General features: G+C 45.2%; 1 protein-coding gene across 1 annotated transcript; it reads left to right on the top strand.

Moving 5' to 3' along the window:
• Positions 1–1488: 1488 nt before the first annotated feature.
• URM1 (ubiquitin related modifier 1) lies at positions 1489–25940 on the top strand. The gene is made up of 5 exons (XM_030535212.1): positions 1489–1563; positions 8324–8394; positions 23335–23416; positions 24740–24788; positions 25711–25940. Exons 1-5 carry the CDS (start codon positions 1529–1531, stop codon positions 25777–25779), a joined length of 306 nt encoding a protein of 101 aa, XP_030391072.1. The 5' UTR covers positions 1489–1528; the 3' UTR covers positions 25780–25940.
• The last annotated feature ends 1056 nt before the right edge of the window (positions 25941–26996 follow it).

The raw sequence follows: 26996 nt of genomic DNA, 5'->3' as shown, positions 1-26996 counted from the left end.
TTTACTAGCCTGACTTTCCATTCCCTCTGGGTGAGGGGGGAAGAGAGATTAGCTCTCGGTACTTCTGTTTTCCAAGGCTGGAAACGGGGAGGGTGGAATCCCTCTGTTCAGATTCACGGAGCTTGCTTCTGTGTGTCCCTCCAGGTGTTCCTGGAGGGGGGAAGGGAAAAGGTTTATTTCCCTTTGTTGTGAGACTCAAGGGATTTGGGTCTTGGGGTCCCCAGGGAAGGTTTGGGGGGACCAGAGTGCCCCAAAACACTCTAATTTTTTGGGTGGTGGCAGCTTTACCAGGTCCAAGCTGGTAACTAAGCTTGGAGGTTTTCATGCTAACCCCCATATTTTGGACGCTAAGGTCCAAATCTGGGACTAGGTTATGATAGGTGCCCTCACCCCCCAGGGGCTCTGCTGCTAGGTACCAGGGGGCAGGTGCTCTCAGCCCCAAGGGGCTCTGCCACTAGGTACCAGGGGGCTGGGTGATCTCACCCCCCAAGGGCTCTGCTACTAGGTCCCGGGGGGCCAAGTGCTCTCACCCTCCAGGGGCTCTGCCACTAGGTACCGGGGGTCAGGTACGCTCACCCCCCAGGGGCTCTGCCGCTAGGCACCAGGGGGCAGGAGCTCTCACCCCCCAGGGGCTCTGCCCTAGGTACCGGGGGGCAGGAGCTCTCACCTCCCAGGGGCTCTGCCGCTAGGTACCAGGGAGCAGGAGCTCTCACCTCCCAGGGGCTCTGCCGCTAGGTACCAGGGAGCAGGAGCTCTCACCCCCCGGGGCTCTGCCCTAGGTACCAGGGGGGCAGGAGCTCTCACCTCCCAGGGGCTCTGCCGCTAGGTACCAGGGAGCAGGAGCTCTCACCCCCCGGGGCTCTGCCCTAGGTACCAGGGGGGCAGGAGCTCACCTCCCAGGGGCTCTGCCGCTAGGCACCAGGGAGCAGGAGCTCTCACCCCCCAGGGGCTCTGCCGCTAGGCACCAGGGGGGCAGGAGCTCTCACCCCCCAGGGGCTCTGCCGCTAGGCACCAGGGAGCAGGTGCTCTCACCCCCCAGGGACTCTGCTGCTAGGCACCAGGGGGCAGGAGCTCTCACCCCCCAGGGGCTCTGCCCTAGGTACCAGGGGAGCAGGAGCTCTCACCCCCCAGGGACTCTGCTGCTAGGTACCGGGGGGCAGGAGCTCACCTCCCAGGGGCTCTGCCGCTAGGTCCCAGGGCCATGTGCCCCGGCTCTGCCTTTGGTGCTGGACAGCCCCGTATCAGCGGCGCATGGGCGTTCGCAGTGACGGTACCACTGGGTTCCTGTTGCTCCCCAAAGCCCCAGCTCCTGGAGCCTCGGGATCGGAACGGCCGGGCAGCCCCACCACATGACAGCCCCGCGGGCGGAGCTCAGCCCCGGCGCCCGCCCTTGGATTGCTGTAAACTCGCGATCCCCGCCCCCAACCCCGCCGTCAAAGGCAGCGCCGCCGCGGCTGCTACGCAACCTTATGTAGCCGGAAGTGAGGATGTACTTCCGGGTTCAGTCGCGTGTTTCCCCTCCCCTAAAATGGCGGCGCCCATGTCCCTGCTGGTGGAGTTTGGGTGAGTGCGGCCGGGCTGCAGCGAGGAGCGGTGCCGTGTGGGGGTTTGGGGCTCGTGCCCGTGGGAGCGGCTCCTGTGGGTGCTCGCCCGTGGGGTGGGCTAGGAGATGCGGGGACACGCTGACTGGCCACGGACCTAGAGCCTGGTGGGCCTGGAGCTGGGGGGGCACCGGTGCAGCAGCAGCTGCGGTGCCTGGTGGCGAGACCAATGCACTAGGGTCCGCGGCCAGGCGGGTCCTGGGGCCAAGGGGGCTGTCGTGGGGGAAGTGTGAGGGTTTGGGGCAGAAAAGAGGCACCTCGTGGGGTGGTTGTGGGACTCTGGAGGTGGTGCGGGGGGGCAAGATCTAGGGTGATTATAGCGCAGGGCTTGAGAGCAGGGGCTGGAGAACGAGGCTGGCACTGGAGGTGATAACGCTGCTTGCTAGGAGTTTAGGGGGTTACCGGGTTTTGGAGGGATAAGGACTATGGTTGGGTGTGTGGCCACTCTTAGAGCACAGACTAGAACGCTCTTCACAATGGGAATGAGAAGAGAAATAGGAATCGTCTGTCTTTCTATTTAGAAGCAAAGTGTCATTCTAGATCTGGCATTTTTTGTCTCAAAAACTTCAGAGAATGCTTTCTAGGTGGGACAACTTTTCATAAGGAAGATTTTAAATATTGTATTGAAACATATACAGGGCCATCACAAGAAAGAGAGGCTTTAAAATGTGCCTTAGAGGGATCCACAATGAGGGAGTGGATAGGATGGGAGCTGGTCTGCACTAATCAATGAGGAAACCAGATGTGAGATGGGCAGTGGGGTTTCAGGAATGGGTTGAATGGATCATAATTAGTGTGCGACTGTCCAGAGTTTTCAGAAAATACAGGATTTCTGTCATCGTGCATTGTTGGCAAAAGGACAAATTATGTTAAACAATCAACACGTTTATGGAGATGAGGCAACATGTTTTACAAAAACAGTTCTGAAGCTTTGTGTGGTTTCATTTGGTATTGTAGCACTCAAGGTACCCTTTGATGTAGGTGCTGTAAAAACACAGGAAGACACGCAACTTGTTCAGAGGCATTTACAATTTTAATTTAAAACAAGACTCTGCAAGGACCAGTACTGATGTTACAAAACCCTGAAATATTTATTCTGTTCTTCCTTCCTATGTTAATGACAAGCCTCTCTGTTAGTCACTACTTTCTACCTCCCATTTAGTTCTGTAGGCTCTTGTGTACCAGTTACTGTCTGGTGCTGTTAAAGTCCTCAGTCTTGTAATTGCCTAAGGATTTGCCATTGTCAAATTAGAGCATGCATAATTGAATGGGAAGTGTTGGGCCCTGGTGGTACAAGTGAGGTCTTGGTTCAGAAGACTGGTACAGTTGCCCCAAAGTATTTTTGTTTGTTAATGCCATAGTTTGTTTTTGATACCACAATTAACAGGCAGGATTACTCTGATGGTTTTATCCTAGAGAAAACCCCTGTTCTTCACTCACTGAACAATGAGAGGGAGGTTGTTTTTATTTATGGATTATCCCATTGTGAACATCAAAAATAGATTATAAATCATTTCCTTTTCCTTGGGGATAGTAAATTGATTAAAATCGAAATTTTGATAATTTATTTTTCAGTATATATGCTGTTTGCTTTTTGCAGTTCTTTCAGCTCAAACAAAGTTAACTAGTAACATCAGCTTCGCGTTATTTATTATCACATTTTATTTTCAGGTTCTTTTTGCTGTAATATCTGGATTGCTGGAAACTAAAAAAATTAAAACATTTTGTTTAAATTGGAAATTTACAAACATTTGTCTTGGGCTTACATTTTGTTAAATCTTTTTCTTACAGAAACTGAAAGGCTTGCTTGATTTCCCCATCCCTATACACATACACAATCTTCATAACCCTTTAAATGCCCTTCTCTGTAAGAGGCTCTTCCTCAATCTTTCCCCACTTCCAGCTGCAGAAACTCTCCTAGTTTTCTCAGAAGAGTGAGAAGCATTTTTGCTTCCCTTAGAAATGCATAAATGAGCTCTCTATGTGTAAATCACAGCTGAGTTCTCCACAGTTAGCGCATTACAGAAGGACCTTATCTCACCATCTACATTTCTACAGTAACAGTGTGACCTTGTTTTCGTTACATAAAAAAATGTTTTTCATATCATTGCTGTGACTTGTTCTTTCACAAGAATCTCGGCTAAAGCTAATAATTGCTTCTTCCATTTTTTTGTGAGCTGGTGGAAGAACACCAACAGAGCAGTCTTTAGGAGTGCCACAGCATATAAGTAGCAGTGCTGAGAGCATAACAAAGGTTCTGTTGTGCTCTTCCATAGCAGAGCCAAGAAAAACTCCTAGTGTGTCATTTTTAAATATTGGATTTAAAGGGACTCAGTCACATGTAGACTCATTATTTTCCATGTTCTTCACATGTTTGCTTTTAAAATGCATCTCTTTTTTTGAGGCAATTTTTAATCTACATGATTGTGAGAAATGCAAGGTAGCAATGACTCATACTTTTGCGTCTGAATAGTAAAAAAAAGTTGTAAAATATTTTGTGTGTGTTAAGACGGAGAATCTTTCCAAGGATTAAATGGTGTCTGCATAGAGTTTGGTAGTTTTTATGAACCTATTTGATGAATCCATCATCAAAAATATCTTCCAAATTCAATACTGATGGAGCATGAGCCTCCAGCAGCACCTACACTTCAGGCAGAATCACTCATGCCAAGACTTTAAAAGTTTAAAAATTGTCTCAAAGTTAGTTGTCTGCCTAAGGATTTAGGGATTTTAATGACTTGATTTTTCAAGAGTGATGAACTGCTCGTTTCCCTTGAGTTCAGTGAGAGCTGCTGGTTGCTCACTATTTCTGAAAATCAAGCCTCATGCTTAGCTGCCTGAATCTTCATTTAGGCACCTAGTTCTTAAATTCTTGGCCCCGGGAAACAGAACTGAGTCAGTAGCATATATTGTCCAATGCTGCACTTATATAGTGTTGTGACACTTCCTAGACGTACCCATGGTTGTGAGGCTCCTCAATGCCATCTGCCCATAGCATATGAGAACCTTGTCTGTGTCTGCATAGAGTCCACTCCCTAACTCCACTGGCAACATAAGTACTCCCTTCTTAGCCTACGCAGGCTCTGCTGTCCTTTTGCAGATTAGCACTAGGTACTCTCCAACCTCCAAGTGTCCAGCCCCTGTTTCAATGGACATTCCCAGATTCACTGCTCACAAAGGAACAACGTCCCTCAGCTTACTAGTTACACCTTCGATCACAGCTACACTATTAAAGTGGCATAGCTCTTAGATATATTTATAGTGGAAAATAAGCAAAAGCTTATTTAACAAAAATAGTGGTTAGAAAAGTAGCAAGTAAAAGTACTGGAAACAAAGTTACATGTAAAATAAAATCGTAACACACATTCTAGAGCCTAGACTTCATTAACAAGATAATTTTTTTTTTTTTAGTGAAGTTTAGCTCACCCAGAGTCTTTGCAGTGTTTTCCAGCTGGGTTGGTTGTGACCTCCTTTCGTAAGACAGAACACACTGACAGTTCATCTCCTCAGTGAAGGATCTAGGGTGTAACACACTACAGTTATACCCCCAAATCCGTTGTCTTTACTCGTAAACAGGATGTCCCACTGCTGTTTTCGTTTTTTCCTACAGCTCTCCACTCTTGTATTTTGCAATCTCTTGACTAATATCAGGCTCAGTAATGCAAACAGGCCTCCATTGCAATAAATGCAGTGCACAATACACTTGACCAGACAGACAGACGTATATCCTGCCTGCTACCTGTCTGAACAAAATCTGTTCAAGGCCTGTCACCAACTGGTGGCCTACTTTTAACTTCAAGGCTTTAAGAACATAATTTCCGGAATAGATGTATAACATCTTAAATGTTACCTGTCCATACATGCAATAACTATGATGACCCAGTAAGCTACTGGTTCTTGGTAGACACCTTACATGTCACCCTTTGGTAAATAATTATGCATGTACCAGGCTCAGTAGATCCCTGTAAAACCCCATGCGTCCCCTCTGCCAGTTGACATCGAGGTCCCTGGCTCACACCTCCATATGCATCAGCTTGGAGCCTTCTTGCCTGGACAGTGCAACTGCCACCACATTTTCTTTGCCTTTTAATATGTACAGTTTTCATTTCGTATTCCTGCACTGCTAGACTCCAGTGTCTCAGTCTGCAGTTGGTACTTTTTGTTCTGTGTAGCCATATCAACGGCGAGTGGGCTGTTAGGACCCTAAACTTCCTGTTAAATAAGTAAGGCCTTAACTGCTTGACCGCCCACACAATTGCATAACATTCGGTTTCTATGACAGAGGAATTCTGTTCTCCAGGGGTCAGGTTTTTACTTAGGAAAGCAATAGGATGCTTTTTATTGTCTTCACTTTATTGCGTCAGTACTACTCCCAGGCCTGTGTCAGAAGCGCTGGTGCTCAGTTCAAAATCTGGTCTGGCCAGAATAGGCTTTTGGATTTTCTTTGCTTTATCAGACCCTTTCTGACAGGCTGCTGTGCACAGCACCGTGTTAGGTTTTCTCTTTTTGCACAGGTCTGTGATAGCAGACACTGTGTTGCTGAATCCTTCCACAAACTGGTGGTAATAGTTCTCCAAGCCTATAAAAGACTGAACGTGTGTTTTGATTTCTGGTACAGGCCAGTTAACGGTGACTTCTACTTTCAATAGATCTGGACAGATCTGGTCCCCTCTTCCAAATGACCAGCTAGATGAGGGACTTTGGCTGCATCCATTTTACACTTGGACATTTTTACAATGACACTAGCATCTTTTAATTTATTCAGCACAATTCCCAACTGGGTTTTTGTGATCTGACCAGGAGTAGCTGAAGATGGCAATGTCATTTACGTAGATTCAAGCAAAATCCTGTAACCCAGCTGACACCTGGTTCACAAGCATCTGAAATGTGGCGCCTGCATTGATTAACCCAAAAGGTAACACTCTGAGCTCAGAAAGTCCTGAATCAGTAACAGGCAGATTTTGTTTTCTGCACGTCAGTGTTTAAGGAATTTGACAATACCTGTTTGTTGAATGTAGGGTGCTCAGGAACTTTGCCCTGTCTATAGTGTCTAGCATGTTGTTGATCCTGGGTATATGGTGTACATCAGGAACCAAGACAGCCTTAAGCTTTCTGTAATCAACGCAAAACTCTTTGTTCCCCTCCTTTTCAGGGACCATCACTAGAAAAGCCCAGGGACTGTTGAACTCTTATTAGTCCCATTTTCAGAATGCTTGCTATTTCCTTGCAAACTTTCTCCTGCATTTTACCAGTTGTCTGGTGTGCTCTGCTGGGTGTGGGCTGAGGTCCTTCAATGTTAATCTCATGGACCATTTCATGAGTCAGTCCTGGCCTGCTGGAAAATACCTCTTAATGCCTTTGCAGCACAGCCAAAATCTCTGCCTTTTCACATGAGGTTACCCCTTCAGATATATCAGTGCTTTCGAGTGAGGTACCACTATGACAATGAGTCATCAGATCAGTAAGATGGGGCTATCTTGGAGTCCTCCTCAGCACAGAGCACTTCATAAATGATAAAGCCTCAAACACTTTACGGAGATGGTTAATTGTCCACTATTTTATAAATGCAGAAATTGGCGCCACACAAGAAGTTAGTGGCAGATTCAGGAATAAAGCCTGGATTCCTAGTCCAGTTAGGTAACCTTCTTCGTACAGAGGGTTCTTACAGTCCTGTATTCTCAAGAAATGAATTTGATTGGGGCTGTAAAGTGGAATCATACTTTCTTCACAGGAGAGTTTGAGGGAAGTATAAGCCACTGACGTGAGTTTTGCATTTAGCCTGGGATTTTCAGAGGCCTAAGGGAGTTATGTACCTAAATCCCAAAATTATTATAGTCTGGGATCAGCTTCTGAGAAAGTACTGCCTTCTACGCTCACAAGGTTCTGCTTATTGGTCAACATTTTAATTGTGCTGGCGGATTGTAATATAATGGTCACTGAGGGAGAAGTGATCTCCCTGGGAGTGTTTTTAAATATCAGGACAGAGACTTTGAACTGGCTCCTTCAACAGGGAGCAAGTCCAGAGGGTGAAGCATGTGATGAGTGACATTTTGTACAACTTGTAGGCAGAGTCCCTTGTTTTGCTTGTTACTCACACTGCGCATATGCTTCCGCTGTAATGCTTCGGAAAGTGGGTTGTGCAGTGGCTAGAGCAAGAGGGAACTGCCAGGACTCCAGGATTATCCTCTTGGCTCTGCCTCTGACTTGCTGTGTGACCTTGCACAAGTTGTTTCTTCCCTTCTATAAACTGGGAATAATACCTATTCTACAGAGTGTTTTGAGGTTAGTAAAGTACTTTGAGAGCCTTGGATAAAAGTGTTACAGAAGGGCACTGTATTAGGGCACGTGAGTTTATAATCTGAGATTTGTATTACAGTACTGTCTAGAGGCCCAACTGAGTTTGAGTTACGCTAGGCACTGTACAAGCAGATTGCCAACTCTTTGAGGTAGGGACCATCTTTCTGTCCTCAGGTTGTACAGTGCCTAGCACAGTGAGTCCTGGTCCATAGCTAGCCATACAAGTAACTATTAGTAGGAGACAGTTACTGCCCCAAAGTGCTTACAGGCCAAATAGACAAAGACAGACAATTGTCCTACTCGAAATACAATCCAGTCCATTTTGTTGTGTCTCTGTATTTTTTTGCGTTGTAAACTACCCCATTTATAACTTCTGTCACTTGAAAATAAAACAAAGAATGAGTTGTGCATTTTCTTTATTTCAGAGGTGGAGCAGAGCTCTTGTTTGATGGCGTTAAAAAACATCAGGTGACCTTGCCCTGTCAACCAGAGCCTTGTGAGTATTAGAGCTTTTCAAATAAGCTGAAAGAATGACAGCAAATGAAATGCCTGTGAAAAAGAAAGTCAGTTTGTACAGCAGTTACTCTGATTCCAGTTGTAAACTGTGTGGTTTAGGGCCGTTTCAGACATGCTATTATTGATTGGCTAGCTTGGCAGACAATAGTTAACCCTCAAAGTAAATACAAAACATAAATAGGCCAAGCACCTTTTCCATTCTCCAGGCAACCACAAAGTGAGTTCCTTTCTCCAAAGATTTTTGCCCTCCCTCTGAAATATTGTTAATACACAGCAGCCTCTAAAGTGTATTCTCCTTGGTCAGTCCATGGAGCTGCCTGTTAGACAGTTTTATCTGTGCTTGTATAGGAATATCACTCTCGATTTTTAATTTAAAACAACTGAATATACTTAAACCACACAGACAAGCATGACAAAGCTAGGGTTTGAAAATTACGCTGGCCTTACGTGGAGGGCATCCTCTTTTCAGTCCTGCATATATTAAACAAAACACTGCTAGACTGAATGACCAGCGACTGTTCCAGTGATTATACATCGTTAATTTATTTCCTTAGTGATTCGGGATATCAACGTCATTCTGATTACTCTTTTCCTCCCCTCTACACTTGTCCACACTTCATTTGCATTGTGATTTTAGCAGCCGGTATATCCAAAACTCTTAGTAAAGCTTTATGCCATTTGAAACCGGAATTATAAACTTAGAAATTATGTAAAGGGTCAATCAACTTTAGGAGTTCATGAGAGATTGGTTGCAAATATAATCTGCATGCTGTGTATTTTAAGGCCTGAGATCTTCCTGTCGTGCCTAGAAATATTTAGAGACCAGTGCAAATGCTTTGAGGACAAGTAAACTTTTGATCCTGAATATAAGTTCTATATAATTCAAAAGGAATAGAAGCATTAAAATGGTGGAGGAGGATGTGGTGAAAGACCAGGCCTGGGATTGTGAAGATCTAGGTTTTGTCCTTGAGTCTGACACTGACTTGCTAGTCACTCAACTTCTCTGCCCTGTGTTAAAACAGGGGTACTACTGCCAGGGTGTCCTGGGGTTAAATTCTAATGTCTGAAAAGCGCTTGATGTCCCTGGATGGAAAGCACTAAAGAAGTGGCAGACTATTAATTTATTTGGATTGTAAACGTCTTGGGCTAGGATATTGTGTGGGTTTGTTTTTGTTTTGTTTTTTTGTGTGTTTTTTGTTTTTTAAGATGGTGTTTGGCTTAGAATATTTGTTCATCATCTAACACTGTCAGTCTTCAGACAATGAACAGGCTTTCAGTTAGAAACGAATTATAAGGTGTTATAATTTTATCTGAGGGTAGTGCAGGGTGCCCGTACCTAGCAGAGATAAGAGTAAGAGTGCCTACAGGTTATTTTCTGCAGCCTGATAGATGTCCATGGTGCATCATATAACACTAATCCAGCTTCTGTTGAAGCCATTGGGAAGATTTCCATTGACTTTAATGGGAGTTGAATTTAGCTTTTAAAAAGAAAAGAGAAGTTCCCTCCCTGAAGGTCTTGCTTACTCAGGCTCTCTTGGTACATGGGACAATAGTTCAGGTGTGGGAAGCTGTGGGCACATCAGAGGTGAGAGCATCTGCAGCAGGGTTGGATCAGGAAAACTGTGTGAAGAAGAAATTCTATAAATTCCCTCATCACGTTAATAAGGAAAACATTTGAGATTATTAACAATAAACAAGTTAATGCAGCTCTCTCTGGGGAAATGAAAATGTGTTTCTTAGTGGAAAATAAAGAGCACGATCCATCAATCCTAACTCAGGCAAAACTCACCTTGACTTCTCTGGGAGTTTTGACTGAGTAAGGACTGCGTCATGGGCCTTGTGTATTTAAAGAATTAACAGACTCACCATGTTCAGTGTTTCCTGTCTAGTCACTTTATGCCATATGTTCATCTCCTAGTGTACTGAAGAAATCATGAATGAACAGATCTCATGAGTACTAGGATCGTTATCCCATTTTAACTTTTTTTTTTTAATTAGTTGTCCAATTTTTTTGGCCATTTTGCCATTCCTTACACTTCCTTTCCTCTTGCATTATTATTTTTGTCCCTTTTTTGCAGAGCATTTTGCTTCTCTCTGGGACATTGGGCTCAACTATGTTTTAATTGTTTATACATTTTGTACAACACCCAGATGCAGGGGGATGGGGCACTAGGTGAACAAATAGGTAAGAATGTATAAATGAATAAAATAGTCTGTGCTCCGAATTTCACCTGGATAGTGCTCTCTGAATTATAAAAATTGGTTTTATATTTAATTAGTGAGATTACCACATGCTAATCTCCTGATTCTAGGCACTAGATGAAAATGTGGTTGGATTCTAAACCTGGCTAATGTACGCATGGAGATTTCCCCCCCTCCCCCCCTTCTCCTCTTGTGTTAACTGGCCAGAGGGGAAGAGGGTCTGGAGGAGGTTAAGGAGGGCAGATGGGAGGGAGCTGCAAATGGGACTACAGAAGGCCACTTATGGAGCCATGCGGCAGCAGCTGTCTTTGCTATCTGGGGTTTGAAGAGATTTTATCATGTTGCCTCTGAGGAACATACGAAAAAAGGGTTTGTGTGTGTGTACATGTACACACGTCACCGTACTTTGTGAGACTGTTATCATATTTTTCTCAGGTGCTCCAGATCTGTGCAGAAAGAAGGGCACAAGTTAAATAAGAACCTTTGTTTCAGAGTTGTTCTGACAATTTTGATAAACTCATTGATAATACTGATAAAGAGAAACTAAAGGAGCTAGCTCTGTTGACTTATTCTGCGTAAAAAAACATTGCTAGGTGGGAGAGGACAGTGAAGGAGATATTTGTCACATGGAGAGAGGATTAAATTCACTCGGAAAGTAAACCTTAATTTCAAGCATCGAAGGTGCAATTAGAAACAATGGAGCATAAAGAAAAGAAACCCTAAATTAAAAACTATGAAAATGTATTTGGCAGCATCCCCCTGAAACAAACCACAGTAATTTAACTGCATGCTTCGGCAATCAAATAGAGCATTATATGAATGCTGTTGCTAGTGATGTCTGAGGTCCTTCCTCCATCCCACTTGGGTTTACAGTGCTGGATTTGTCTATGGTAATGAGAATTTCCTTCAGTGTGTTAGAAGGATGAGAAAATAACGAGCATCGTTTAATCCCTGCAGCAGAGTCACAGGTTCAAATCTGTGGTGTTGTGTTGGCTAAGAATAATTAGAAAGACTCACTGCTGGGCTCTTACCACTGGATCTTGTATGCTCAGGTGAGACCACTGATTGAAGAGACTCTGGCTGTTGTGCAAGGAGCTGCTCAACTCTGTATCATAGGCCCTGCACTGCTAATGATCATGAAGATTTTTCCTTTAAGTGGCAGGAGTCTGTGCTTTTGGAACAAAAGTTCCAAGTGTCAATAGTGTGCAGTAATTAACAAATCTAGATGCTTCAGATTGGTCGAGTACTTGACATTCAAAGGTTTGGAAGGATAAAATTGTAATCCATACCTTTCAGTAATCATATCTATTCCCCATTTACTCAAAATCTCCTAGGGGAAAAATCCATCGTTAATCACAATTTTGAGAGAGGGAAAATTAAAATAATTTATTTGTTGAGTTGGACTGTGCATGGTGCTATCTGAGACACAGGAAATGCTCCGAAGGATTTACAGTCCAAGCACCTGATCCTGCAAGGTGCTGAGTGCTCTTCACTTCTGTTGGAAATCAGTTGGAATTAGTCACTCAGAGTCCCTCGTTTGAGGTGCTATCTTTCCGGATAAAGCCCCCAAATATGAACAGAATAGTTCAGATACAGTACACTAGGGGATAGTCTGACCTGAGTGTGGTACCTGAGTGCCAGGAAGATAGCTAGAATTGAGTGTGCAAGATGGCACCAGTTGTCTAGAAGTGCAAAATAATGGTGGTGATAACATTTGGCTGTCAATAAGAAATCGGTATTTGGAATGATTTTTATTGCTGAGTTGATTACTCCTAACTTCTCTCTAAATGTTTTGAAATTAATGTTTAAAATATTTCTGATAGGGCAAAGTTTTGTCAAATTAAAAAATAAATGTTGACTTAATCCAGAGACATTAAAATAAATAAATAAAAATGAATACTTCCAAACCACCTGATATGGTGCTTTCCATCTTCAAAGGAATATGTGAATATTCTCTTCCTTGCAACACCCCAATGGGCTAGTTAAGTGTATATTTATTGATGGGGAAAACTGAAGTGCAGAGATAATATGCTTACCAGAGAGAGCATCTCATGTTAGTATAAAGGTAGAATTCGAAATGGGAGTCTTAAGTCTCAGGCCCCTCTTTCACAAGGCCAGTCTGCACAACCAAATCTACTACATCAGGGGAGCTCCATATTATCACCCTATCAGGGCACTGTCACGTTAATATTCGGTCTGGGCATTTGACTGGTCAACTGACCATTTATTTCTGGACCGGTCAAATATTTTAAAGCAATGACTTATTAGAATAGTACCAACAGTAACAAGAAAGAGTAAGACTTTGTGGTTTCCAATAGGTTTAGGCTTAGCCGTAGATACTTGTGCCTAATTACAAAAAACGAGTTACTTAATGGAGTTATTTTAACTCCAAAAAATGAAAGAATGACACCATGATGCAATAAAAAGGTAGGCCATCTCTATCAGGGCTTTCTTGTTGGAATGTTTGACAATATTTGACCATGGTCAGATAATAGGCAGCCAATTGACTGGCTTCCCAAGTCTCGTTAGTATGTCCCTGCCAGGGTAGATTGGGTTGTGTGGCTGGGCCCTTTAATCTGTTCTGCCTAGTTGTGCCATCTCCCCATTGAATCACTGGTATGCAGTATCTCCTGGCAGTTGTCCCAGTGAAGTAGATGTGTCATTTATAAGAGGGCCAATTGAGCGGATTCATTTGTAGCTCTTCGTTATTAGAAGGAAAGATGGAAAACTTAAAATTCTCTTGCAGGAGTCGTCTCCGTGCTTTCCTACTAGGCTTAGTGTAACGGGAGCTGTGTTAACCCTCTGCCACGAATCTGATTAATCTGAACTCATTGTAGAAGGAACTTCCCAGGCACTGAGGAGCCCATCTCCCTTCTGTGGGACCAAATCCCTCTGATAACAAAGCCTAGCTTTTCTGTCCTTCCCAGCCAGTGTGTTCCTGCACAGGCACCTATTAGGATAACCTTTCTATCCCCTACCACCCAACCCCCACCCCTCACTCCTTTTCTCTTGGTGGTGTTTGCTGTCATGACACCACTGTTTAAAGGATGGCAGCAGAGCATAGGCTGATGAGGAGGTTCCTGGCCCTTTAAACTGCTTAGCATGCGTTTCACACGGTTCACGGTGCCAGCTGTTCCTTTCTCCTCCTGCCCTCACTCACAGGAGCTGTTTGCTGAGCTCAGAGCTCCTGTGCAAAATTGCTTTTCAAAAGAGCCACTTTCTGCTTAATTAAACAATGAGACGCCGTCCCTCTGCACATCTGTAAAGCTCCTTCTGCAGCCCCTTTATCCCACAAACTGCTCCATTCTTACCTCCATTCAATTGTAAATCTTCCTCCCCTTCCCCCATCCGTGCTCTTTCTTTTCCCCTTTCAAGTAAGGCTGAGGAGGTTGGTGTTTCTGCAGGAGCGGGAATTGGTTTAATGGTCCTTGCTGTAGATGAAAATATAATGTTAGCAAAGTAACTGCTGAAAATGAGAGGCAAAGACTGGCACAGATAATTGTGTGGCTTTTGTATTGCAGAGGAATAAAGTCATAATAGCGATTGAATGGGAATCAGTTATTCTCCCCAACTAATCCTATCCAAGCCATAAAAAAATCACTAGCTCTTAAAGCTGATGGGAAGAGGGTGAGGAGTCAGAGCAAGAAACTGTCTTGCCCAACTCGCGGTGCCAGAGTGAGCCTGTACCAGGGGAGTCCCTCTACAGGCTTCTGTATGAATAGATGCTACCTGGGCAAGTGAGAGCCAGAGGGATCCCTCTGCAGTCTTTCTGTATGAATAGTTACATTCCTCCATGGACAGTGAGTCTTGGATGTATAATTCCACATAGTCTTTGGTTTTAGTGGTTAGATTTCCTCTCTGTCAGTTGTTTCTTTCCCAACACAGGGAAATGTGTGTAAGAGGAAAGTTCATTTCCACAGTGGTTTAAAATGGACTTTCTGTCTGTATTTAATAACGCTTTCTTTGAATTGTCAGGGAATTTGCCTGAGTGGCTTACACAAATTAATCCTCAACAATTCCAGGTGGTGCAGGATAGATGAATGGAGACATAGGTGAGGTATCTGTGGTTGAGTGGGAATACCCACTTCTTTATGTCAGGAAGAGGTTATAGTTCGGGTGATGCAGTATCGTATAACTAGATTGATAGGATGCAGTTAAGAAGAAAATAGGAATTTTTTTTACCAGTAGCTTAAATTCTCAACTTTGCAAGCTATGGCACAGTCTCCTACAGGATGTATGGGAAGCACCACATTCCCCGAACCCTTTAAAACTAGACTGGATAAAGCCCTAAATGGTCTTCCATAGGGATTAATCCTGCACTAGTAGAGAGAGAAACTAGAAGAGCCCTGTTAACTGGTCATCATTTCTAACTCCTGATTTCTAATCCAGCCTTCACTGCCTGATGAATACAGTTGCCACCTATTGTCCCTTTTTGTAAGGTTCTCCTTAGCTCCTTCCTTAGATAATTTTGAACAAGAGACTGAACCATGTACCACGACTAGTGATCCGTGATCCTAATGAGAAGAGATGGTTTAGTGCACAGGCATTATTCAGAAGCCTTAAGTGACCATAGCATTGGGTGTTGTAAGATTAGATTTATGCAGAGGATCAGATTGGGGTCCTTTTAGAAATGACAGGAACTGATGGAAGCACTTTGGCTCTGGCGATTTGGAGCTGGCTGGCAAATGGGATTGAAGATCCCTGATCTCCCTACCAGCTAACTGGAGGGACTGTGAGATCCTGGGATCTGAGTGCTCCCTTCTAGTTTACAAGAGCTGACAGAAAATCCCATGATCCACACGTTCCTTGATGACTGATAGGGCCCAGGACCAAGGTCCTCCATCCAAGCTAACAGAAGGGTTATGGAATAACACAGCATCTGGTCTCTACCTGTGCTGTGGATAAGAGGGAATGGAGGAAGTACTAATGTGGGCCCTCCCTTCCAGTTAAAAGCGGTGGCGGAAAAGGAGAAAGTTATCTCTCTGCTAGTGATAATAAGCAGGGCCCAGGCATTATCGTCTAACACACAGAAGCTGATGGTTCCAGTATCTGGATTCTTTGTCTGGCCAAAGTCACTAATAGCTCCCTGTTAATAGAATCCAGATTAGAGGTTTTTTCCCTATAAATGTCAGAAATGTCTCAGAAGATGTCAATGAAAACAGATTCGAAACTCCTCTTGGCCTTGCTGGTGGTCACCATGCCTTGAGTCTGAGACCTCGTCTACACTAGAGCTTACTGTGGTACACCCCAGAGTGATGCAAATTATACCGATCTAAGTCCCAGTGTAGACCGCATCCTGTCAGCAGGAGAGCCTCTCCTGCCGACATAGCTACCGCCTCTTGTGGGAGGTGGAGTAGTTAAGCCAACTGGAGAGCTCTCTCTCCTGTTGGCTTAGGGTATCTTCACCAGAAGTGTTACAGTGTAGATGTAGCCACAGTTTAACCCTTTTCCTCTGATTCTGCTTATATAAGCCATTCCAGGCCTTCTGCTGCAGCTTATGGTACCCCACCATCTGCTTTGGGAGTTCACTTTGCACATTAACTAGCCTGAGGAACCCTTTGTATCCATTTTTACAATGGGCCCTTTCATAAAATGTGGCCCTTGTCCATTTTACTGAATTCTAATTAGCACAAGGCACTCACCTGCCTGAGTGGTGTATTTTGGGGATGTTTTATATTTTGAAAAATAAGCCACCTAACCTGGCACAGGGGTTACAAATTCTCTTCCCATCCAGGCAGAGGGAATGATAGAAGAGGCATGTAAAGCGGGGATTTTGTCATGGTTACAGGTCAATGACTGAGAATGTGGGTGGGATGGAGCTTGGCCAGAGTTAATGACCTCAACAAATTGGAGCTCAGCCGTGGTCAGTATGATAAACGATCTTATTCTGGGTCAGAGAAATGGTATCCCATAGGGAGGTGTCCGAAAGGCGGCCCGAGAAAACCGATTGTGCTGTTGCAACGCTGACCCTTCGGTGAGCAGGGCCGCATACATCTTAGTTATTACAAACCAGAAAAGAGCTTTCCAGTGTCTAGGCCTTAAGAGTCCCCTGTTTTCCTGAAATAGGCTTCCTATTCCGCACCCAAGACAAGGATATTACTGAAAATACACCCTCTGGAAGCCCTAACGGGAGGGTTGGATTGTACATCTGTTTGTTAATGTATGAGGGGTGTGCGTGGGGCGGGGGGCTGCGGAGATATGTATGTTTCATTTGTGTGTGTAAATCTGCCAGTGACACGCAGCCCTCTGAGTGTTAGTACAGCTTCTTTGTTAGTGGAGGGCTGTGTTTTCACGTTCACTGATATTATGTTAGTGCAAGATCAGCGAGTATGTGTTTCAGGGCAGTGTTTGGGTTTCTGCGTGTTTACCTGATTGGTGAGATTTTGCAGTGAAAAGCTGGCTCTGTTTCTTATTCCAGGCACCTGTCTGCCATGGCTGTTTTCCCTCTGCTTACAGCAAGTGTGCTCTCTGGCTGCTGAGTTATCACGGATGAATCTGTCAGGTCCGGGAGGTTTTATTAAGCTGGGAAAGATCTGTGGGTTTCAGCTATGGTTTTGAGGATGTAAATGAGTCTGGGCGTTTGTAGAAGGCAGCACTAAGATGGAGTCCCAGATCACTTTCTCTAAGAGGATACTCAGCTGATTTCTTCTGGACAGAAAAGTTAGATATGTCAAATCAGACTTTGGAGGAGACCAGGCTGGAGACTGTGCAGATCTGTCAACCACATTCAGGGATGTTTATACTGCAGCGTGTACCCAAATCCCAAACAAGCCTGGGATTTGGGTACACGCTCGCTGCAGCTCTCATGCCCTGTCCACTTGCATGACAAGCCAGTGGCTTTGCGTCACTGGAAACATGCTCATTTTCATGGATCTGTTCATTCCCATTGGGCTGTTTGTTTTGTGCCTATATGGTGGCCCTATGGCTTTCAGCTGCCATGATGCACTTGAATGGTCAGTTCTCTCACATTCGCTGTTTTTTTTCTTGGCTTTTCTATTAACTTCAGAATGTTCCTGTGACTGTGGTGCTGGTGAAAGGCACTGGGTCGGTCGGCAGCCCTGAAGACTGACTTCTCTTTGTCCACGGAACAGAGACAGGGTTCCCCACCATTGTGCTTCAACCCCAAATTGCAGAAACCTCCTCTGAGGTCAGAGGGTCGTTCAGTTTCCGTGGCCCATTCTGCCCTTGGCACCTCTGCTGAGATTAGCCCTAATTGGCCCCATTGTTGGCAGTTGTGGTGGGTTTTATAGTCTGGATATTTGTCTACTGGGAACTGAACTGACGCTACCAAAGTAATTTCACTGGGGCCATGTGATGGTAACAAATCTTGGTGATTATTAACCGGGCTGGGTTGAAAGTGGTGACCTAAAAGAAAACAGCTCTCCTCAATGCTCTGAGCCATCCAATTCCCTACTTAACATTATTTTTATTGTATAATGTTCAATAAGCAGCACAGAGCTGCCGTTGCACAAAATGCATGATCTGTCACCTCCAAAGGGCAGCGTACATTGTGAAATTGCACTTCTGTAAACATTAAATACGCCTGTTCTGATGATGAGTCAGCTTTCATAAGCAGTTTAGATTGGTGTCCCAGTGGTGAGGATTCAGCTTGGCAGTGGACAGGAGGGGGTGGTCCGTTTAAAGGGCTTTTCTTCCAATTGATTATTTCTACAGATCCATACGTTCGAATGGTGCTTTACGGACAAACAGGTCCTTGGCCCGAGGAGCTTACAAACCAAGTTATATGTGCCGAAGTGTGAGGGAAGGTGCTGTAGGAAAGATAAGGGTTGTGATAATAAAAGAGCAGGAGTTGTGCTTTCGTTGCACACATTATTATTTTGGGGGAGTCCAGGAGCTCCAATCACAGACCAGGACCCCATTGTGCCAGGCCCTGTACAAACGCAGACCAACCGATGGTCCCTTCCCAAAAGACCTTGCAATCTAAGTATTCTTGTTTGGGTTTTGTATTTTGTCTGTACATACTTCTTGGATCTGTCATTTTTCATTTCTCCTCAAAACTACCAATAATATAACAAAGATAAATACGAGGGCAGGAGCAGAATTCAGTGCTGGAAGAACAGCTGAAAGAAGTGAGTCTTGAGATGGGATTTGGAGAAGGAGTGAGAGGTACATTGCACTTTAGATCAGAGGGCATATTCAAAGAATAAGCTGGGGGGGCTTAGATAAGAACAGCCATAGTGGGTCAGACCAATGGTCCATCTAGCCCAGTATCCTGTCTTCCAACAGTAGCCAATGCCAGGTGCTTCAGAGGGAATGAACAGAACAGATAATCCTCAAGTGATCCACCCCCTGTCCACTCCCAGTTTCTGGCAAACAGAGGCTATGGACACTCAAAGCATGGAGTTGCATTAATTTCTCCAGATTGTATAATTCTCCTATGCACATGTGAGACATCTGGGGGAGGTGTTGGTGTGTGTTAGGGGATAGTGTTCTGTGTGTGTATGTGAGTTGTCTGGGCTCTGTAACTGCAGGCACAGATGGGGCTGAAAATAATATATTTATTATGGAAGGAGGAGGAAAAATCTTCCAAGACAGTCTCAAAATAAGCCAGCCACACCACACTGCAAGTTTCTTCTGGGTGGCTAGCCTCTGTCCAGCTGGTGCAGTGCAGGGATGATGTGGCCTTTACCAGGTAAAACCTTGGTTTTTAGTGCCCTGGAAAAAACTAATTAGTCCCAGTTTAAGGAATTTTCTATTTTAAAAACTAATGTACTCTACATTACACTTTAGGCTTAATTGCATATTCAAATTGTGGTTCCAAAAGGCAGTAGATTCGTTGATTTAATTTAGGGTTGTACAAATAAAATAAAATTGCAGTGGACACAATATGTAATTCCAATACTGAACATCAGAATGTCTGTACATTTTGGTTTGGTATTTTCTCAAGGAAGCTATACATGTATTTATAAAATATTGAAAACTGAACTATGAAGCATAAGTCAAAAAATGTATTCTGTGAAAACAACAATAATGCAGAGTTGTAGGCTTGAAGCGTTAGGCAGTCAAAGACATGCAGAGTTGCAGATTACCAGTCCTTTGGCCATGCAGCGTTCTGTAGCAGAAGACCGGCTGTGATGTAGAGGATAGGCTAAGCTTATTCCTCAGTTTTGAATGCCTGTAGCCAAAGTACGAAAAGATTCATTCTGTGCTTGCTGAACTTGCTGGATGCTGATGCAATTATTTTTCTCAGTTTCCCGTTTTAAACCAGGTTTAAGCCAGTATTTACCAGTACCCTGTCTTAAATTAGTGTTTCCTGGGAAATTGCCAACCCTGGTACAGTGTACTTGTGTTTTAAATGATCTGTCTTGAAGGGCCCCAGAGGAGCAGGCTGTTTACTCTATCAAAGCAGAATCATATATCATCCACCTCATTGTTTTGTGCCCTCATGCAAGTGCGTTGCTCACAAGTATATGGCCCTTCATAGTGTTGCTGTGGTGGGGATGGTTATCCCTTGTGCACTCCTCCTCCTCCTCCTGTAGGGACGTTTGTCATTCTCATTCCTTAGCGGTCATTTCATAGTGATGGAGAGCAAAAGCAGTTTGGGTGTGAGCTCCTGAGGGCTGTACACTGCAGCAGTGTTTTTTCGGTGAAGGTTGACATAGTTTGCTCTTGTTCTGGTGGCTGACCAGCCCCTTATGCCTTCTGTCTGTTGCTCGCTGTCTCCAGGGAAGTGATCACCTTGGAGGATAGTATATTCCATGCCGCTAAACTAAACTTCTCTAAATGATACTTAGTTAAAAAGAAATCCCTGTTCTGACTGTAGGTGAGGATCCAGTGTTCAGTGCAATCTGCTGCCATGGGACAGATCTTCCCTTCGTGACAGAAACTGTCCAGTTTTGGGAGGCAGCATTGCTTGGCATCGTTCTCTAGGCAATCTCCTCTGGCTGCCTAGAATATGTTGGTCCCACTGCTTTAGAGGAAGCCAGCAACACAGGGCCATAGAGGATGTTGGAAAGAGGAAAAAATGGAAGGAATCCTAGGGGGGGAGACAGATGGTTTTTGTTTTTGTTTTTGTTTTTTTGGTTTGTTTTTTTCCTCCCTGGGAAGGTGTCTCCATTCACTGTAACTGATTTACACCTGTTTACAGCTGAGCAGAGTTTACTCTTCATATGAGGAGAGTCACAAATGTGACAAGTGAAAGAAAGCACCTACCTTTGTGTAGGTTTATTCTAAAGAAACAAAGCTCTGTTCCAGGGAGCTTCCCTGACAGCACAACACAATGTGCTGACACAGTGCAAAGACTGAGTCACCCCATTACAAGGGTGTTTATTTCATGGATCAGTCATGCGACAACTGCACCAAAAATAGTTTTTTAGCTCAGCCTGTAAAAGAGGTTGTGAAAATATTTACAGTGACTAGGAGCAGTTTACAACACACAGAGAGATGTGCAAATACATCCTGTTGTTCCCTCCGGTACAGCTAGAGGGGGTTCAAGCCCTAATATCTGATAGGTGGATTTGTGCACTGGGAACATTTCCTTGTGCCTTTGAAACAAATAAAGCTCTTTGGGGGCTTTCAGAAGGTTCTTTAAAGGAGCCCTGGGAGAATAACTGATTGTAGATTCAGAATGATGAAGTGGATTGTGGAATAGTGAAATATAGAGGCAAATGCAGGAGAACGCCACATTGTAATTTGTCAGCTTCTCCAAACCTTGTAATGGATTATTCTCTCCCTCTGACGCTTCTCACCTCTCCACTAGGAAATTAACTGATGCTATCGCTAAAGAAATTGTTTTTGCCTCACAAAGTAAAACTGTTACTATAAAAACCTGCTACCAGTGTCGTCTCCTCCTTTTGCATGAAGACAAATCCTTCCTGTCACCTACTGAAGTAGAAAGATAAAGGCTGAGCTTTAATAAAGAAGCTATCAAACAAAGCGTGTGTGGGGACATGGTGGGGGAGCAGAGAGTCCGAGCTGAAGGTGTGATGCTAAAGGAGATTATAAAGGGCTTGAGTGGAACTACGGCTACCTCTAACATGTCTGTTTTATGCATGTGTCTATATATTCATGAATGTTTGCTTATGTCTTATGGGGATTACGTTTTCAAAAGTTATAAACCTTCAAAAGTGCCTGCCTGGCTTTCAGAGGTGGCAAATGCTCACATCTCCCACTGAGCTCCAGTGCCATAGTGGGTGTTCTGCTCTTCAAAAACTAACCAACACGAAGCCAGCCCCAGGAAGTAGATGTCTCATGCTGGGATGCCCAAAAATTGAGATGCCCAAAATGAGCGGACATTTACAAATATAGTCCTCTGTTTGCATCCTGCATGTGTCTATCAAAGTGACTGTTCCAGGGAGGGTCACATTCTAACCCACTTCAGTTTCTCAAACAAACTCTTATAGGCCATGCAAGTATCCATCCATGCCTGTTGCAGCCCAAAGGTGAATGGTTTTAGGGAACTCAAGTATGGCTGAACCAATTTCACTCGAGTTTATGCTGCCATTTTGTGGGTGGAGGGGAAAGAGAAAAGGAGACTTTCTCCATATTTCAATCCCATTTTAGTACTTCTTTCAGACAGCCAACACTAGAAGCTTCAAACTTTTAGCTTCTTGTGTGATCCTCACTGAGAGTACTGAATTCCTCATCTTCACGCTTGTATTGTTTTAATTCTAAACACTTTCAGTTTTGCAATTTAAATGTTTGATTCCTGTTCCATTCCCTGTGGAGGCTTTTTGCATTTTCTGTGGTCAGGTATGCACATCCAACCAACTCTGCATATGGGAGTGTGGGGTGCATGGTGTGTGCCTCCTAACAAAGGAGATGCCTCTTCCTGGTGAATGCTGACCTGGGTGGGTTCTTGAGGATCCCTTCTCTTATTCCCTTGCTTACATCTTGTGACCAAAGTGAATGGAGCACTGTTCCCATCATTGCTCCTTGTCCCAGGATGAGCATAGCATCTTTAACTGAGGAGTGAAAGCTGGGGCCCTGGTGTTTTGAACTCCTGTGAAACAGAAGTGGGTATTTCAGGGGTGGGCAAACTTTTTTTGGTCCGAGGGCCACATTGGGGTTGCAAAATGGTATGGAGGGCCGGGTAGGGAAGGCTGTGCCTCCCCAAACAGCCTGGCCTCTGCTCCCTATCTGACCCTTCCCACTTCCCACCCCCTGACTGCCCCCCTCAGAACCCTGACCCATCCAACCCCCCACCGCTCCTTGTCCCCTTACTGCCCCCTCCCAGGACCCCATGCCCCTAATTGACCCCAGGACCCCACCCCCTATCTAACCCCCCTGCTCCCAGTCCCCTGACTGCCCTGACCCAGAGGTGTGGACCTCTGCCCTCTGACAGGCCCCCTGGGGCCCCACACCTATCTGACTGCCCCCCCCCCAGAACCTCTGCCCTATCCAACTGCCCCTGACCGCCCCCTGGGACTCCATGCCTATCCAACCGCCCCTGTTCCCTGACTGCCCCCTGGGACCTCCTGCCCCTTATCCACTCCCTGGCCCCCTTACCATGCCGCTTAGAGCAGCATGTCTGGCAGGCACGCTGCTCGGCAGGACATGCAATCCCACCACCCAGAGTGCTGCCCGTGCCGCGGCATAACTGTGGGGGAGGAGGGAGAGCCTCCCTGGCCGGGAGCTCAAGGGCCAGGCAGGACAGGCCTGTGGGCCACATGTGTCCTGCAGGTCGTAGTTTGCCCACTTCTGGATATTTGGTGCTGATAAGGAAGCTAGTCTATAAACTCATTCTCTCTCCTTTCAGGGGACATCAGAAACCTGCTAAAGTGGATCAAACAGAATCTATTAAAAGAGAGACCAGAATTATTTATTCAGGGGGACACCGTGTAAGTACCGATGTAAAAGATGTTCATGTTTCCCTGTCTGCAAGTCCCAGTGCAGAGGGCATATATGTTACTGCTGGTGGCAGGAAGAAAGTTACATCAGTTGGAATATGGCATATGCTAGAAGGAATGACCTGGAAGAGGATACCCCATAGACTGGAATAGGGAAAAACGGTCAGCTCTATTGTCTTGCTGTATGACCAAAGGCAGAGCACTTAGCTTCTCTGTGCCTCATTATTCCCATCTGTACAATGGGAATAAATACTACCCCATGGGAGGGATGTGAGGCGCTCTTTGTAAAGGGCATTGATTTCCGTTAATGACACGGACTATGCAAGTGCAAAGTACTACTGTGGTGGAGGGAGGTGGGTTGATATTCTAGAGAATTATCCAGATTGGGGAGCAATATGTCTGCTCTTTCACAGGTCTGACTGTGAGAACTCCAGCTCCTTCTGAACCTAAACCCAACCCAATTCCACAAAATGTCTGTCTCCTCCCGACCCACATGGCACGAGGTCCCCTAGCACTCATGGCCTCTTTCCATTGCCTGTCACCTCCAGTACTAGCATTGTGTGTGGATTGCAGGGTTGAGGTTTTAGCAAGTGGACCATCCCCCTGTTCTAGCTGTGTTGCACAGCGCAGTCTCTGTTCACATCACTGGGCCTGGATCAGTCACTCTGAGAAGCAGCAACAAATAGATCTGCTGGGAAATGATTTTATTTTTAAAATGGGGCCAATCTCATTGAAAAAGGCCAGAAGAAATGGAGCACAATGTGCTGTGCAGGCAACTCCCAGCTGCAGAATGGAGGTTGGGGTGTTTAACATTCCTCACAGGTCTCTGTGAGTTGAAGCGTGTGCCAGGTCCCCTGGTAGCAGGAGAGACAATTGCAGGACACTGAAGATCAAAGCAGGGGAATCCCTTTGCCTCTAATCAGGAGCTCTGAGTTGATCCTGGGTGTTTACAACCTTTAGCAGGGGCACTACAATTGCTTTCCTTAGCTCTGAATTGATCTCTCTGCACTCAATTGCAGTGCACGGGTTTTAATTACCTGGCTTTTCTATGTTGTATTGAAATGGAGTCATCTCAGAGCCTTCTTGTGAATGGTGTCTTTTGATTTCAGATGAGCTCTGGGATCAATCACGTTTCCCCTTTATTTGATCTAGAAAGGGCACTGCCTGTCCCTATTTCCAGCTCTGTGCTATGATTCCCTTTTTGCATCAGCTTTACAGACCAGCCTGCCTGTGATCTGCTTTTTAACGGCCAGCAGTGCTAACTCTTTGCAGCTTTTAGCAATCCTATTTCCTGACAACTTCTGTGTTCTGCAGGCGGCCAGGAATTTTGGTGCTCATCAATGATGCAGACTGGGAACTAATGGTCAGTACTACTTCAGTTTGATTTTCTTTATGTTGCTCTCTCTGATCTGTGACTGTTCTTGGGAGGCTAGTCTAGATTCTTGCCCCAAGCTAAGCATCTAGTAGTGGGCACAGGGAGGGAGGAGTTCCTCCATGTGTTGTACGCTGGCTGTTCTAAAGTCTGGAGCCTTTATTGAACCTGCTGAGGCTCAACCACCATTCAGTCCCCTAGAAGATCACCCACACTCCCTGACCTTCAGTTGTGGCCGTCACTCCTCTGGGAATTGAGTTGGTGTCTCATCCATGCTTGAGATAACCACTTGCTTAGTGGGGCACCAACATTGCTTCACAGCCTTGGGCAATTGTGAGAGCCATTGATTATAATAAGGTGAGTGCTTGGGAAGTGAGGACTGCATGTTTTTGCCTAAGATCAAACCAAAGGAGAATGCTGAGGTAGAACAAGCAGAGCTGGCCCTTGTGGTTTTTGCTACACTAGGATTATGTCTACACTTCAAGTGAGGAAGAATTCTTCTGTCCACCTAGTGCTATCTAGACTGTGGGTTAGGTTGGCTTAACTATGTCACTCAGGAGTGTGGATTTTTCACGCCCCAGAGCATCATAGCTGGGTCAGCTTAACTTTTTAGTGCAGAGGTGGCTTAGGCAAACAGGCTGTCTTCCCCTCTCAGGACACCATGACAGGCCCACCATAAATAGTCACTAACTAGTCTGCAGATATAATAGTCACTTCTGAGTGGCACTTTCCATGACAGTGAATGTCTGAGAGCTCCCTCTTCTGTCTCTACCTTGCCTTTCTTAGGAGAAAACCTCGGTCTTCCCCCTCTGTAGTCCCCAGCGCTCTGGCATCTGTTAGGAGACGTTCTTCTTTTGCAGCCTCTGTTTGGAAATGCCTATTAAACCATTTCTCATTCTTTCCTGACCTGCAGGGCGAGCTGGATTATAAACTCCAGGACCAGGATAACGTGGTTTTCATCTCAACGTTGCATGGTGGTTGAGCTCTTGGAATTCATAAGGACATAAAACAAAAACACTGGGGGCGAACCCTCCATGTCTTTTTGAACTGTCTGTGCCTCACTTACAAGCCATGGCAAATCACTTACACCATCATTAGGCATACAAATAAAGCCCATGCCAGTGACTGGCCTAGCTGCACTTCCATCCTTTGGTTCTTCCTTAACCTCGTCTGGCTGCAATCCCAGGTGCATAAGTGATGGGAGAGCACCTGTTGCATTTGGTCACTTGATTCCTGGGTCCATGAGGGAAGGGCTCCTGCACTAGGTGCTGAAAATTAGTTTCTTTGGTGGGAGGTGCCTTTTTCCTGGAGAAAGATGATCTGGGGGAATTGTGGCTATGCTTCAGGGCAAGGATGGACAGACTTTGCCTTGGTTGCAATAGCTGTTTCTTTCAATGGGACACTTATTTGGTGGAGTGTCTTTCGTATGAACTCTATCCCAAAATGCCTTGCAACATTAGCAGATAAGAGGAAATGTGAAATACGGAAAGAAGGAACAGAGGTTTTTAGCCGTGTCTTCACATTAGGTGGAGAGTGGGCAGCAACATACACTTAGTGTGTCTACACTGCAATTAAAAACCTGCAGTCTGGCCCATGCCAGCTGGCTCGGGTTAAGGGGCTGTTTAATTGTGGTATCGATGTTCAGGCTCTAGTTCCCAGTGAGGTGGGAGGGTCTCTTTGAGCTGCAGCCTCCAACCTGAACATCTACACTGCAATTAAACAGCCCTGTACCCTGAGCCCCACCAACCCAACTCAGCTGGTCTGGTGCAGCTGTGGGCTTTTAATAGCAGTGTAGACACCTTTTAGGGCCTGATGCTCCCCTCACCTGCATCTTGTCACTGTTTACATCTGTGCAAAGTGGATGTGAAACACAATTCTGATTTCCTAATGTTTTACACCTAGGGTGACCAGCTGTCCTGATTTTTAGGCTCCTATTACCCCTCCACCCCATCCTGACTTTTCACATTTGCTGTCAGGTCACCCTGTTTGCACCTGAGCAAAGGAGTGTAAAACACTGGCAGATGAGACTAGAGCACCCGCCGAAGTGCAAATAACTACACTACGCGCAAAGCAGTAGAGAAGCAGGCCCTCTGCCTGTAAAATCTGGTGCAGTGAATCACATTATTTCTGAGATGAGAAGTGGAAGAACTGCACTGAATGTGGTTTTCAGCAGCAGCGATGTGGAGCCCAGAACTGCTG

This window comes from Gopherus evgoodei, chromosome 16 (genome assembly GCF_007399415.2).
Source record: "Gopherus evgoodei ecotype Sinaloan lineage chromosome 16, rGopEvg1_v1.p, whole genome shotgun sequence".
Classification (NCBI taxonomy): domain Eukaryota; kingdom Metazoa; phylum Chordata; order Testudines; family Testudinidae; genus Gopherus; species Gopherus evgoodei.
Note: the sequence above shows the minus strand (reverse complement) of the source record. Positions and strands in the feature narration are given on the sequence as shown.

What these genes read in the sequence shown, in the direction of transcription:
- URM1 (XM_030535212.1), top strand. Translation starts at nt 1,529, where the DNA reads ATGGCGGCGCCCATGTCCCTGCTGGTGGAGTTTGG. An exon ending in GCCCTGTCAACCAGAGCCTT is followed by an intron (nt 8,395 to 23,334) that starts GTGAGTATTAGA and finishes CTCTCCTTTCAG; the next exon opens with GGGACATCAGAAACCTGCTA. An exon ending in ATGCAGACTGGGAACTAATG is followed by an intron (nt 24,789 to 25,710) that starts GTCAGTACTACT and finishes CCTGACCTGCAG; the next exon opens with GGCGAGCTGGATTATAAACT.